The following is a 14,642-nucleotide window of genomic DNA, read 5'->3' as shown; positions in this document are numbered from 1 at the left end:
AAAAAATTTTTTCAAGAAAAATAATATCTTTATATTTAAACTGGAATTTTAGGATAAGGGAAGAGAAGTCCAAATGCGATCTCAAAAATAGCGTTTGAATTTCAACTCCCACAAACGAAAAAAGATAAAGTAAAACCAAACCAAATTAAAATACCACGATTACTTTTTATTTTTGTGTGGTCAATTTTCTTTTCTCTTTCTGTAATAGGCATTATTTCGTAACAAACTTTTTTTTATACTAAAATTTTTAAATATTTTTTAATATACTTATTAAATAGAATCAGCTAATCATATAAATATTTTTTTATACAATTAGTTAATATTTTTTAATTATTTTTGATACAATCATATAAATCTTTAAAACAAAACTGATTATAATTTTAAAGCTTAAGAATTAATGTTTCAAAGACTGAGTCTATAACCGCATATCTATAATTCTGGGTTGAAGAAATCAGAGAACTCAACCCCAACCTTGATCTTTAAACACTAACATTGTAATTTGATAAACAGAAAACTCAAAACCAGAGGCGGAAACAGAGCCAGATATGGCTTCACAAGTGATCTCATTCGGTGAGATGCTGATAGACTTTGTTCCTATGACATCTGGAGTTTCATTGGCTGAGTCTCAAGGCTTCATCAAAGCCCCTGGTGGGGCCCCTGCCAACGTGGCTTGTGCCATTGCCAAACTTGGTGGTAATTCGGCCTTCATCGGCAAGGTCACTCCATAATCTCTCCAAACATCCCTCTGTCATCATCATCATCATATATATGCTCTTATTAAATTGATATGTCATAAGAGAGTGTGACATGATAACATGATAGTGATCATGAAAAAAGAGAGATAAAGAAAAAGAATCTCTTCCCCCTTTTATACTGAATGGGACCAACCATGTCATATGAAGGATACATGATCAACCTTGTTTCATGCCGTTTTTGTCTTTGATCTATGCATCAATAGGAAGATTGGTGGTTGGATGAATAGAAAGAAGAATTAGGTGCCCTTTAAGGTTTTAGACAAAATTATGTTTGAATAACTTTATCTCTCTAAAATCAAAGTGTTTATATGTTTCTCAAGAACCTGTTAGCTCAGTGGCATTTGGCGTCTCTTTGAAAAAAAAAAAAAAGAGGATGTGAATTCTATCCCCAAGTGACTAGTGGAATTATCATTATTAGGTAGTGCCTGTGGGCTTGTGTGCTTTTGTGTAGTGTTGGTGTGTGGTTACATATGTCAGGCTTTTTGTACAAAAACCAAATCAAAACAATTGGTTCAACTGCACTTGGGAACTATTCAGTTTTTACTGAATTGGTTTGGTTCAAGTGTGAATCAAGTTTGAATGATTTGTTTTATTTTTAAATATTTTTTTCTGGAATTTATATAAGGCATACTTGTTGATAATTTTTAATTATTAGTTGGCTCCATTAATTTAAAAAATCTCTCAAGGACAAATGAGAAAAAAATATTTCAAGATTTTTTTTTAACCATAATTAGCATCGTCAACTCCGTTTTTGTTGAAGGAGAAGGAAGCAATGAAATAATTTAAAAACCTATTTTGATTTTGGGCTTATGGTTTTTGAATTCTGGGCTGATTGGATGAGTGTGGGTAAAAACTGAAGTAGACCTCATTTGTACTTGGTTTTAATCGGTTACTTTCGGTTTGGTTCGGTCGGACTCCCCATACTCCAAAATATCAGACAGATAGTATGGTTCAGTTTTAGAACAATAATAACTGCAACATGAAGTGAAACAGGTGGGAGATGATGAATTTGGGAGGATGCTAGCAGATATACTAAAGAAAAATGGTGTGAATACAGATGGAGTTTGTTTTGATGCAGATGCAAGAACTGCATTAGCTTTTGTGACTTTGAGGAGTGACGGAGAGAGAGAGTTCATGTTCTACAGAAATCCCAGTGCAGACATGCTTCTCAAGGATTCTGAGTTGAAGATGGACATGATCAAGAAGGCCAAGATATTCCATTATGGCTCTATCAGTCTCATCTCTGAGCCTTGCAGATCAGCTCACATGGCAGCCATGAAAGCTGCAAGAGAAGCTGGAGCTTTGCTTTCCTATGACCCTAATGTGAGGCTTCCTTTATGGCCTTCTGCTGAAGCTGCTAGGTCTGGCATTAAGAGCATTTGGTCTGAAGCTGACTTCATCAAGGTATGAAACTTCTTGTTATATGATTAGTCTTCAAATTTGGCTTATGTCTGCAAATCTCAGCGTGATTTATCATTATCTGTATAGTTAAGTGATGATGAAGTGAACTTTCTTACCCAAGGAGATCCTGAAAAGGAAGATGTTGTTCTGTCCCTGTGGCATGATAAGTTGAAGCTACTTATTGTCACTGATGGAGAAAAGGGTTGCAGATACTTCACCAAGGTACTATACTATTCCCTTTTGTTTTGTTGAATTAATTTATACACATTTTCTTGAGGAGAATGAATTCTGTCACCATTGACTCATGGTCCCATTCAAATTTCAAAGAACTTTTATGATTGAATGATTCTATTTTTTTCTGTCTCATCACAAAAAAAAATCTGTAAGTAAGAGATTCTCACTTATAACGATTAATTTAAAGGAAAGAACTTGATATTTCTTAAGTAACATTTCCAAATTTGAATCTTGTAGGTATAAAGTTACTTTTTTTTTTGTAAGTACAAGAAGTAGGCTCCACCGATAGTAGAAAATATCTCTCCCAAAATAGTGAAAGCAATGGATAGATATGAGGTTACTCTTTATTAAAGGCTTATAATATAGACTAACTAATGGATAGTATAAGATAAAAGATGGTTAAAAAAAAAAAAACTCAGGTAAACCCAATAAGGATAGAGTTTTGCACAAAAAATTGAGTAATGTCTGGTCCCATCAAAGTCACATAATCACATCAGATATACCCTGAGACTCGCTTGTATCTACTTATGATAAACCTAGTCTACACATAAATCTTTTATGTAACTGCACAAGTGATCTAAACTCCACATATATATGTTTGCATGAATCATATTGTTTGAATACAGAAATTCAAAGGCAAGGTTCCAGGGTTCAAAGTGAATACAGTGGACACAACTGGTGCTGGAGATTCTTTTGTTGGTTCACTTCTTGTTTCTGTGGCAAACAACCCCTACATATCTGATGTATTGTTTTCTTCCCTCTCTCTCTCTCTCTAATTGCAAGATCCAGCGTTAGATTTACTGTGTTCCTGATATTTCATTGAACACACTGTGTTGCAGGATGAACCAAAGCTGAAAGAGGCTCTGAAATTTGCAAATGCTTGCGCAGCACTCTGTACAACACAGAAAGGAGCCATTCCTGCACTTCCAAGTGTCTCAGAAGCACAGAGTCTCATCTCCAAGTCTAGTGGCAAATAAGATTATCCCTACCTTTTTTGAAATTTTTTGATGAGTGGATCAAATCCCCCCCCCTTTTTTTTTAAATTTCAGACTTTCGAGTTAATATTTTTTAAAAAAAAATTGAGGGATTACAAGAAGATGGTATGGTTTATGAAGCGTGGGCAATAAGCAATCGTTTTTTTTTTTAGCTAAAAGTTTAGGTGACTTGAGTATAATAAATTTTTTTATCTGTTTATTTAAATTAAGGATTTAGAGATATGGTGACTTTTAATCTTGCAGTGTTTTACGTTTAAGGTCCCCTTTGATTAGCACAAGGCAAACACAATCCTTTTTTATTGCTCCACAATCAATATATGAAATATAAAATATTCTCATGACAACTCTTTCTATTTATTATTAATGTTTATCTTAAAACTTGAGAGTTTCCTTCTGTTTTATTTTTTTTTCAATTGACAAGACAACAAGCCTTTCATTCAGGTGACAAAACAAAAGCCCCTGGTCCTTTGGATACCATAGGATTAGGGTTAAAGAGCTCTTTTCTTGGGCCTAGTCACATCCTTTTAAAATTTGAGCAAGATGACATGTACTGTCATAACCTTTGATGCATGCTGACAAACATTGAAGATCTTTGGTCTAAATCCGTTTTGGTGAACAAGACGTTTAAAAGATACAATTGCAAGGAATGCTTGCAGTTCTAAAATATGTAAACAAAGGAGAAAAAGAGGAGAAGAAAATGCAACCGAGTACTGAAATCGCATTCACATTAAATACTCGATGAGAGAGTTGGAGTCAAATTGGCCCACAATACCAGGTGCAATATGCAAAAATAAAATAAAATTTGGATAGAAGTCATTGAAAAAATTGTATATTATTGGATTTTCTCGTGTCTCAGCATCAATAGAAAAACCACATGAAAAATTTCCATGATGTGCCCCTAAATTAGCAATGCTATATATACCCTTCCCCTTTTCTTTTATTATTCTGAGCGTCTAAACGTGTTTGGTCCAATGGACTTCAAAAAGAAGCCATGTAAAATACAAGAAATGATCAAAACACCTTTTGAATGAGAATTTTACAAATAAAAATTACAAGGATAAATTATACACCTTAACAATACGAAATATTATATGCTGATGGCTCTAGATGAAAGCTCTGATCCCCCTTCCTGTAACTCTGATTCACCTATCTGGCCTTTAACCTACAAAAATAACAAAGCCAATTGGATCAACTAATAATCTTCAAAATACTCATGACTCGTATGTTATTGCTCCTCAAACCGAAGTAAATCATATCCACAAGGAAATATGACAGAATTACATCGTCTTCCTTTTCATTATGAAAATGTATTTGAACTTCCTTTTAGACAGTACAAAGAGACATCTGCTACAAATAGATCCAACTAGATTTTCAGAGTTCCTTTCAGCTCCATTTTTGGGGGTCAATGATTTGTTACCACTTTCGACCAAACTCCTCTCATTAACCACTATCTTCCATTATGTCCGTTTGACTGCAAATAAAAGGGAATTAACATATGCAAAAGTTTTATAGGATATTTTCAGTTCAAACATGTGGCACCGGCTCATTGACCACTAGAAAACAGAGCTAAAAAGTTTCCTTAATGTCAAACCCAGATTAGTTTTAGCATTTTTCTTCGGTTTCCAGTAAGATGAATGTTTGCTTTGGCTATAAAGGAGAGGAAGTGTAATTAAGTCAACTTTCAAAGGAAGGGATAGTAATTTACTCTAAAGCGATGCCTAGAAACCAATACAACATAATCCTTTATAGGGCACAAGCCAGCACATAATTAGATACACGATCATACCACTGAATCTCTCAGCTTAACTAAGTATCGTTCCAAAGCACCATCTCCACGAAGAATTTTGCCACCACATCCAGGAGCATTAATTGGTCCTACAGATTCCTCATCAACAACAACAGCTTCAACCCGGTTATCTCCTGTCATAACATCTGGAACCTTGTGCATAGAAGCGTTGAACACATGAGAAAACCATGAAGAATAAAGATAAATAACCATCTTCGACGTTTGATGATAGCCAGGTATTATATAAAAGCAATAAACTCTTTCATACTTCAAACATGGCTTCATTAAGGATGCTTTCCAGTAGGGCTCTTAAACCCCTGGCGCCAGTGTTTTTGGCCACTGCTTTCTTGGCAATAAGTCTCAGCGCTTTCTCAACAAAGTGTAGCTTTACCTGTAGAGTAGAGGTAGAATTTCAGATCATTAACGTATCCCACTCACTATTCACAACCAAAACGAATGAGTGGATGAATAAATAAATGCAAATCACTCAAGTGCGCTGAGCTCATAGGGAAGGGAAGGGCAGGGGGTTACCAGTTCAGACAAGGTAACTTAACAGAAGACATAACAAACCAAACCATCCTAGGTGAATTTCGATCAGGTGATCAGGTTTCTAAAAATCAAGTTCATATCAAATGGTAGAATGGTTGAAGATTGACGCTAAGCAATGGCTTAGAACATGAAAGAAAGATATAGGAATTTAGGAAAATACTTTAATTGGGGAAGTGGGAGACTGTAACAGTAATTGGTACATTTATTCTTGCGAGTAAAAGTTCAAAACAATAATAACAAGTTTTATCTCACTAAATGGAATCGACTATATGGATTGTACAATACCAATGGTAAAAGTTTAAAAGGAAATAAATATTCATTTGGTTTGAGCTTATCTGGCTCTGTTGATGAAGTGATTTAGGGACTAGGGAGTAGGGGGGAGGGGGGAAGAGAGATGTGCTTACATTATTCATGCCAAATAATTTCTTGTACTGCTTACCAAGAGCATTTTTTGGTTCTGTGAGAACCTGAAAAAACCAAGATTTGTGTGTCATTACGTGAGATATCTTAGCATAAACATACGGAACTTGAACTCATTCCTCCGCTATCATACACTTTAAATCTAAGAGCCCCACTGGAAAAAAAGTCTAAACTAACATAAATGTCATACTGCTTGCAGCATCTATAAATTCACAACCTTGTTTTGTACATATAAAGTAATATAAAAGATACCTCTAGAATCCATTATTCGACTTTTTCATCGTTATCAAAATTTTTCTTCCTTTTCCATCAAAAATTAACTATTAACCATGTGCTTGCACGTGTGAGATGACCACTTTTTTCTTTCTTTTTAGATTTCACTATCTAAACTCTAGCAAAGACAAGGATTAATTTTTACAACAAATTGAAGATAGCCAAAACCTAAATGCATTGATATATAAAGGAGATAGCCATATCATATAAACTAATGCCTCAAGAAATGGCTAGATGAACTAATCACATAAGCACGAAACGTTAAAAGATATTATAAATGGATAAGACAGGATAGTAGAAGATATAAAAATGAAGTAATACCTGCACAAGTTGGTCTTCAGTTAAAGCTGACAAGCTCACTAAGATTGGAAATCGTCCAATAAACTCTGGTATGAGACCGTATGCAATTAGATCAGAACTTTCTACCTGAAAATTGCTAATGCATCTATTAGACTCAAGCAGAAGTTTATCAACCGTAATAATCATATTGCTACTTGTACAATTTCTTTGGGGCCAGAGGGTGAAGTAAGTAGATAGTACCATTGAAGTACCATTATTTGTAGAAGGCAATTGCCAATACAGAAATATCTTTATTGTTCAGATAAGAAGGTCAATTCTCACCGACTCAAGTAAAGATGATGTTACGGAAGCATCTGTTACTCCACCGGTTCTCATATTGGCACGAACTGGTGCTCCGAAGCCAATAGAAGAATCCTCTCGTCTAGTTGAATTCATAAAGTATTAAAATTTAGAGCCCCATTTAAGGGGGAAAAAACAATAATACTCTTGAAGAACCAAATAAAAACTAACATCAATAACACAAAACAAAGAAAGATTTACCTCTCTGAAATGGTTTTATCAAGATCTATGAATGCTCCACCACATATGAAAAGAATATCCTTTGTGTCAATCTGCATATATAAAAATGTAAGAAAATTCAGCAAAGCAATAAATATATGTTACTAGAATCAAGTACATATTGCCTTGGGCTTTTGAAAGGAGACTGGATTATCAACCTCTTTAGAAATACTTGAGTTTGATAAAAGAGTTGCTTAACAAATACTTATTTTGCTTTCTATTTTCCCTTTATCTATCCTTAAGTCATCCAAAGCCTACAGATCTAACTGTTCCAGTGAAACTCTAAACTGGTTACACTGGGGTGAGGTATGAAATTCACTGGAGCAAGAAATGGCCAAGTAGGGAAGTTTATTTTGTTAGCAATACCCTTTCAGTTACTATATGTGTACTGCTTTAACAAAATAGAAGGGAGAGATTTAGCTGCTTGCAGTGGTGCCTGTGCATGTTTTTTGGAGTCTGATCTCTTGGTCTTCCACAAAACAATAAGTTAAGCATCAAATTAGAATGTTGTAATTAGTTGGTAATTATTAAAAGGCTTTGAAACTATCCATAATGTCTTCATTTTCTTAATAGATGGAGAATTGTAATTCTATTTAGTGGGTAATTATTTGAAATTTCAAAATTCTCCATTATCTCATTATCAGTGAAAATAAATAAAATTGAATGGATCAACACACTCACTGAATGGGTGTCAGTATTTTTAAAATTTTTGATTTTTCAACCATTATTATAAATACACTTTAATATGTAATATCAAAATTTTCTTTCAATTACCAAGACATGTATTTATTGACCATAAGAGGGAAATCAATAATTATTCTTCGTATATAAACAATAGCACTAGGAAGAAGGAACTATTTCAGCACTCATCCATAAAAGTTGTCACCAGCGCTGTCAACCATAAGGCAATTGCACTGTCCTTTTTAAATAAGGTATGAGTGAGAAACATCCTCATCCTCTAACGAGATCCTGGTTCAAGCATGAAATGAATGAATCAAAGGTATTCTAATAACATACCTGTATGTTGTCACCCCTTGGATGCTTCCTTGCTCCTTTCTCTGGAACACTTACTATCTATACAGGGGTGGAGCCAGAAATTTTTATTAGGTGGGTTGAAAATTCAAGATGACAAAGCAAATATGATAATTGAAAGAAAGTTATATATATATATATATATATCGCACTAACATAACATAAATATTTCATCATATATATTTATATTCAATTTTATAAATATATAACAAAAATAAATATATACCTTTTTTTAAGTTTCGCTCATTGATTTTTCATGACATAAAAATCATTAAATTCGTAAAACTTTCATCTTCTTTACAAGTATCGAATGGTTTAAATGTATCATTGGGATCTAAAGTTCTATTCAATCTAAAAAACTCTCTTCCTTGCTTATTGAATTTACTATTTAATTTTTTTTCAATTGATAATCGTAGTAAATAAATACATCAGCACATTAATGAGATCAAACATAACCTCTTAGCATTTAGATAAGTGATTTTATTATAGATATCAAGCACATCGCATTCAATATATTTTGGAATTTTTGTTGTAATGCTTGACAAAATTTGTTAGTAATAATTATCATAATTTCTTTCATCAAATATAAAATGAAAGCAAAATCAAATGATATCAATGCTTTAAGAGCATGTGTAGCATTATCTTGTTTAAAATAAGTAAATCCTATGACAACTATATATCTCCAAGTTAATGAAACAGTTGCACCATACATCTATAAAAAACTATATATACAATTGAAATGAGAATTCTAACATCTCAAGATTTCTATAATGTGCCAACTTAAGAGATCGAAATTATATAATACCCACATTTTACTAAGAAAAAAAAAATTAAAAAGTTAGGGGTGGCCATGGCCTCTCCTGGTCACCCCGTCCCCACCCTTGTAATCTAAACAATTATTATTCAATGTTTGGGCTATGATTAAATTGATACCAACAATGATACAAAAATTAGCTTTTAATAAACATTTAGCACAAATAATCTAAAGTAGGAAACTGAAAATGTTAAGAACAGAAACAGACATATAATCTTAAAATAAAGTCTACCAAAAAAAAAAACCACAAAAAGATATTCAAGCGTCCACTGGGGGGGTTTTGGCTGATAAAATCTTCAAGAAATCAAGCTTAAGATCTAAGAATGCCAGAACTTCGAACCACATTGCAAGTATTAACCAAGGAGTCTATTTCATTATTTCACATTGAAAGGCTTTTCACTAGCTATTTCATGGGTAAAACCAAGGAGTGTGAAATGTATGAGTTAACAATAACATTGATTAAATGAGAGAAGAGGCTCCAGTGTATAGAGAGGACCTCGCTATTTAAGAAGTAACCATAAAAACGATGGAATACACTATTTCTGTATCCATTTCTATTTAATTGAATATGTTTTTTTTTTTTTGTTTGATACCTAGTATCAATAAAATTTCTTATTTCAAGGTCAAATTCTTAGAAATAAAAAGAAAAATCATGGTTGGGAAAGTTATAGTAGCAAAAGTCATTCTCAAATAATTTACAATTCACTCATCATTTTTCACACACACAGTTACTATTTTGGACATGAAATGTCTAGGGATTTTTTTAAGGGGCAGATTAGTGAAATTCAAGCATAATTTCCTTAGAAAATCAAGACTGAATTCTTTGCCTGGACTGAAGTTTAATATTGGAGGAATTCTTGGGAGGCAAGATAGCCAAAGATGAGAGACTGGAATTAGCTTGTGTTACTCAAGCATACAAAATAGCAAGAGCACCGTTTATTTACTTCTGGAGCAAGAAGACTTCGTTTTCAAGTCCAAGGGGCAGAAGAAGCCGGACTATTACCATCCTGTCAAATAACTCTCCTAATTGCTTTTTTAAGTTCACTCCACAGTTCTCAATGCCTGAGACTTGTACAAGATAGCAGCATCCTGCAACTAATTAACGCATGTAAAGAATCCTTTGAACCTAAGAACCAACAAGAATACATGCTATTAAGCTCAAATTGCCATCAGATCCTATGATAACAAACTGCATGCCAGACAGTTGTATTTAGTTACAGTATATACAAGAAGTGACTTTCAAATGCTGGTGGTGGTGATAAAGACCTACGGTTTGCTAAGAATATGCAAAGGAGCATATAACAACATGAAGCAGATTTCAGTTAAAGAGTAGATAAACCAATCAACAACAAGTATGGAATTGTTTTACTCACAGTTCCTTCCAGCATTTTTAACAAAGCCTGTTGAACACCCTCGCCTGAAACATCCCGGCTGATATTTAAGCTCTCAGCCTGTAATATTGCTCATAAATTTAGAAAGATAGAATGGATGTACAATCATGAACCTTTCAATTATGTGAAAAGATACCTTCTTAGTTATCTTGTCAACTTCGTCAATGTAAACTATCCCTTGTTGAGCTGCTTGAACATTGAACTCTGCTGCCTGTGCAGCAAGATTGATGAACACATGATATTTATTTGAGAATACAATGATAAGCACAAAAGGAGAAAATTTGATGCAATCTTCCGGAAAGCAAACAGCAAATAAAACAAAATAAAATCTAAATATACGTAGAGAAGCTATAATCAAAGAAAGTACCTCAGTCGCTAAAGATTGGAAACAAAAGTAGACATTCTTAGTAGAAAAGAACATGATTAAAGCACAGAAGATTAATAAAACAAACCGGCAAGAAAATAAAAAGTCAATATTCGGGTCATCAAGGAAAAAAATTTCAAGGATTTCTAACATTCTACATAATCCAGAGACCCCAAATTAAATGAACATCGCAAATCCCCACAAGTCTTGCCACCTTTTTTGCTACCAATGCCCACAAAACAAGTCAAAAGAGGATATTTTAGTGCCGAGGACAAACCCTCATCAACCTATTGTTTACAAAACAATCTACAATATATATTTAAGTCATTCAACAATTGATAAAAAAAATTGATTGTGTCTGCAAACTACTAAAGCATGTAAATAAAGCCATCAGGGAACAGGAATAGCAGGACACCCAAACCTTATATTTCTTAAGAAATTTAGGTATTAATTAAATGATTAACTTCCTGAATACAAAAGAGACAGACAACAAAAGAGTTACGAGCAATAGACACAGTCCAGATTATGATACCTGGAAAGCAAGATAAATGAAGATCTTATAAAAGCAGCAGTTTCTTTGTGATTTAGGTTATTGAAGGAGCATAGAGTAAATAATATAGCTGAGACAAAAGAATATCACCAGGCAAAAAAAAAGAAAAAAAAACATTGATCAGATTTCATGTCACTATTTGCCACTCCACAAATTCTAACAAAATTTTCCGGATCATGTCCAAGAACATCAACCCTGAAGTATTACTATGCAAACACATCCTCCAAGAATAATGAGTCAACAAAAACAGGCTTTTTTCCAACTCATGAATTGACTGCACAAGTAAATAGATACATTACACTGTGTGAGCACAAAGGAATCGAAGGCACAAGCTAAATTTTTCTTCTCTTTGAGCTAATAGGGATTCACAATGGCCTTTTCAGATTTCATCAAAGCATCTACATAAGGTCGCAAAAGCCATCAACAGGCACATTCCTAGAAAAGAAAGACTTGAAATTTTATTACAGGAACATGATGTCAGCAGAAAGAAGTCATATACCGCAAGTAGTTTATGCAGGATTGATTCAACATCTTCTCCAACATAACCGGCCTGCAAACCAATTTCTTCTTTTGTCAATAACACCAAAACTATATTCCTTGAGCAACAAAATCTTGAGCAGCCATGGAATCTATTGTCAAGTGCTTAGATTTTCAGTTGTATACAAAACTTGAACGAAGGAAGCATGAAGACAACAATAGTTCATCTAATATATATGAGATGAAATTCAAATGTTTGGCAGAAGAAGATATCAGCATGATCTCACTTGGTTACATTTAACTCTTGCTCTGCCAAATTCTAGCATACTTGCCTGTGTTAAGGTTGTTGCATCAGCAATGACAAATGGAACATTCACGAAACGAGCTAGTGTCTTTGCAAGCAAGGTCTTCCCTATTTGTCAAAAATTCAAATAAGCAAGGCAATCATGTAATTCCAGATGCCTTATACCAAATAGCATTTTAACCATGTGGATATAACTGTTTCTCATTTATCGAGTACAACAAAAAGGTAGCCATATTGCAAACTGTACCTGATCCAGTTGGACCCATCAATAGAACGTTACTCTTTTCTAGCTCCACATTTTGATCAACATCCAATGCTTCTGAAGTTCCTGACTCTGCCCCTGACCTAGTAATAAAATCCACCATTTCAGTCATAGCAAATAAATACCTCCTCAACTAAGAATTATAAAGAAGGGGAAATAAGAAACTCAGGAGGATCAATTGTATTACCATTAACGTACATAGGAAAATAAAACACACAGTGCAAGAACTAACCCTGTCGGCTGAGAGGCATGGTATATTCTTTTATAGTGGTTATAAACAGCTACAGAAAGCACCTTGAATGCGAACACGGAGCAACTGTGAGATCATCCTAGCCCATAATTTGGAACAGTGCATTTGCTGAGATTACTAAGATAAAACTAGAGGAGCACTGATACACTATTGTTTATGTCTTATTAGGCTAGGAATAATAAACTGCTTAAATATTGTTAGTGTACTGAATAAGCATTAACGTAAACTAGATAAAATAGGGGGCATTGTTCTTAATAAAATTTGAGGTTAACATACCTTTTTAGCTCTGTCCTGGCCAATAACAAACTTGTCAAGACCTTCGCAGATCTCCTTCGGGGTGGGCAACTCCTTGCCCAAATTGGAGCCCCCCCAAACAGTCTTCAATTTATTAGCCCCGCTTCTGCCACCTAGCCGTGCCCCTGAAGTTCGAATGGCATTCAGCCCTGATGCAAACGGCGGGGCTGGTGGAGTATGCGCCGTCAACCCATTCCCATTAGATAAACCTGGTAGCGGGGGAGGCCAGCTTTCTGGTGGTTCCCCCCCATTTTCACCATTATGCGATCTTGAAGTGTCCCAGAATGTCACTCTAAGCTTATCACTGCTATTACTTTTATGATCATAATCTTCAACTCCAGAGCCTCCATCATGAATATTATCTTTGCTATGAGTTCTCTTTGACGTTCTATTAGTGGTATTATTAACATTACTGTTAGTCACCTTCCCTATCTCTATAAAGGAACCCTGAAGAGGAGCAATGCTATAAGGTCGAAAATAATAGGCAGTTCCACAGCTAGGACAAATGTTTACAGCCTGATAACCCCCTTCTCCTTGAAGAGAAGCCCGAGGGTTAGAATCGGAATCGGAACCAGAAGAAACGGGGAAATGGTGATTAGAGAACAGGATGGCCATGTGCTTGGCGCAGCGTGGGCAGTTAGTATCGGCCCGAATCTTGCGGGTCTGTGAAGTCGGATTGTGAGTGTCATCGGAGCCACTTTGGTCCCACTTATACCTCTCCTGAACTCCGATATGCGATTCCCGACGTCTACGAACGGCAATTGGGAGGCAATTCAAGTGGGTCGAGATTGGACACACCTGATTGAACCTGAAATTGCACCTCTTCCAGTTATTCCCAGTCCGTACTGAAACAGCCAACCCTGTGTCTCCAAAAGGAAGAATCGCCATTTCCTTCAGCTTCCACCATCTCGAGAAAATACGAGACATAGAGAATTTGCTTGGATTCAATGCGCAAAAGAAGAACGAGAAATGACGGACAGATTGAACTATACACTCTTTCTTTGTGGACAATACAACTAATTTGAATGACCCAATGAAGAATTCAAGCTAAGAGAAGAAAATGAGAAACCTTGGGATCTGTATTATTAAAAAAAAAATGGGTATCTGCGAGATTGGATAAATAAGCATGTGATCACAGAAAAAGAGAGAGAATAAATAAAGAAAAACAGAGAATGAGAGGGGATTGAGCACGAAGAAAAAGAGGAGTGTTTCTCGGAGAAGAAAGAAACACAGTGCTCTTTATTTGTTTCTCCCTCTACCCCTACCCGTTGGGGGCAAAGCATGGAGAAGTTGATGGTTTCGGTGTTTGGTCCCTAATTTTGACAGTTTGACCGTATCCTTCTTTTCAACTTCATCCGTTTTACGAGTATTTAGGCAGAGGGAAGGTGACTAGCAGCCGATCTCAAACACAAACATTCAAAGTAATGGATAATGTAAATTTTAAATATACATATATATAGATATATATTTTTACAACTTAAATTTTTTTTTAATTTAGATGGAAAATCTATATATTTTTCAAGAGTAAAGGTGACAGCAACATTATGATCTAGTAATTGTTTTTTAAGCTAAATGATTGTCGGATTCAAGCATCATCAAATTTAATAAGAATATATTTTCTAAAGATATTTTT

The 14,642-nt window shown here is 34.7% G+C and overlaps 2 protein-coding genes across 2 annotated transcripts; one reads left to right on the top strand and one right to left on the bottom strand.

The window, feature by feature from the left end:
• Positions 1-534: 534 nt before the first annotated feature.
• LOC129321399 (probable fructokinase-5) lies at positions 535-3,685 on the top strand. The gene is made up of 5 exons (XM_054967147.1): positions 535-716; positions 1,749-2,159; positions 2,244-2,378; positions 3,017-3,133; positions 3,230-3,685. The coding sequence occupies exons 1-5, from the start codon at positions 546-548 to the stop codon at positions 3,365-3,367; spliced, it is 972 nt and encodes a 323-aa protein (XP_054823122.1). The 5' UTR covers positions 535-545; the 3' UTR covers positions 3,368-3,685.
• Positions 3,686-4,201: 516 nt separating this feature from the next.
• Positions 4,202-14,304, bottom strand: LOC129315673 (CLP protease regulatory subunit CLPX3, mitochondrial). Its single transcript, XM_054959568.1, has 15 exons — positions 12,992-14,304; positions 12,698-12,759; positions 12,451-12,548; positions 12,232-12,311; positions 11,922-11,972; positions 10,645-10,719; positions 10,491-10,568; positions 8,289-8,345; positions 7,254-7,324; positions 7,035-7,134; positions 6,735-6,839; positions 6,125-6,187; positions 5,440-5,562; positions 5,172-5,324; positions 4,202-4,547 (listed from the first exon to the last, which is right to left on the bottom strand). Exons 1-15 carry the CDS (start codon positions 13,934-13,936, stop codon positions 4,473-4,475), a joined length of 2,136 nt encoding a protein of 711 aa, XP_054815543.1. The 5' UTR covers positions 13,937-14,304; the 3' UTR covers positions 4,202-4,472.
• Between the last annotated feature and the right edge of the window lie 338 nt (positions 14,305-14,642).

This window comes from Prosopis cineraria, unplaced genomic scaffold, assembly GCF_029017545.1.
Source record: "Prosopis cineraria cultivar Desert tree isolate PC_DT_omini unplaced genomic scaffold, ASM2901754v1 PC1, whole genome shotgun sequence".
Lineage (NCBI taxonomy): Eukaryota > Viridiplantae > Streptophyta > Magnoliopsida > Fabales > Fabaceae > Prosopis > Prosopis cineraria.
The sequence above is the reverse complement of the archived record's forward strand: the minus strand, read 5'-3'. Positions and strand labels throughout refer to the sequence as shown.

Excerpts from the sequence above, each read along its gene's own strand:
- LOC129321399 (XM_054967147.1), top strand. The coding sequence starts at position 546 with ATGGCTTCACAAGTGATCTCATTCGGTGAGATGCTGATAGACTTTGTT. Across the intron at positions 717-1,748 it reads ATTCGGCCTTCATCGGCAAG|GTGGGAGATGATGAATTTGG; the intron begins GTCACTCCATAA and ends GAAGTGAAACAG. Across the intron at positions 2,160-2,243 it reads CTGAAGCTGACTTCATCAAG|TTAAGTGATGATGAAGTGAA; the intron begins GTATGAAACTTC and ends TTATCTGTATAG.
- LOC129315673 (XM_054959568.1), bottom strand. The coding sequence starts at position 13,936 with ATGTCTCGTATTTTCTCGAGATGGTGGAAGCTGAAGGAAATGGCGATT. Across the intron at positions 7,325-8,288 it reads CAAGGGGTGACAACATACAG|ATTGACACAAAGGATATTCT; the intron begins GTATGTTATTAG and ends TTATATATGCAG. Across the intron at positions 4,548-5,171 it reads TTAAGCTGAGAGATTCAGTG|GTTAAAGGCCAGATAGGTGA; the intron begins GTATGATCGTGT and ends TTATTTTTGTAG.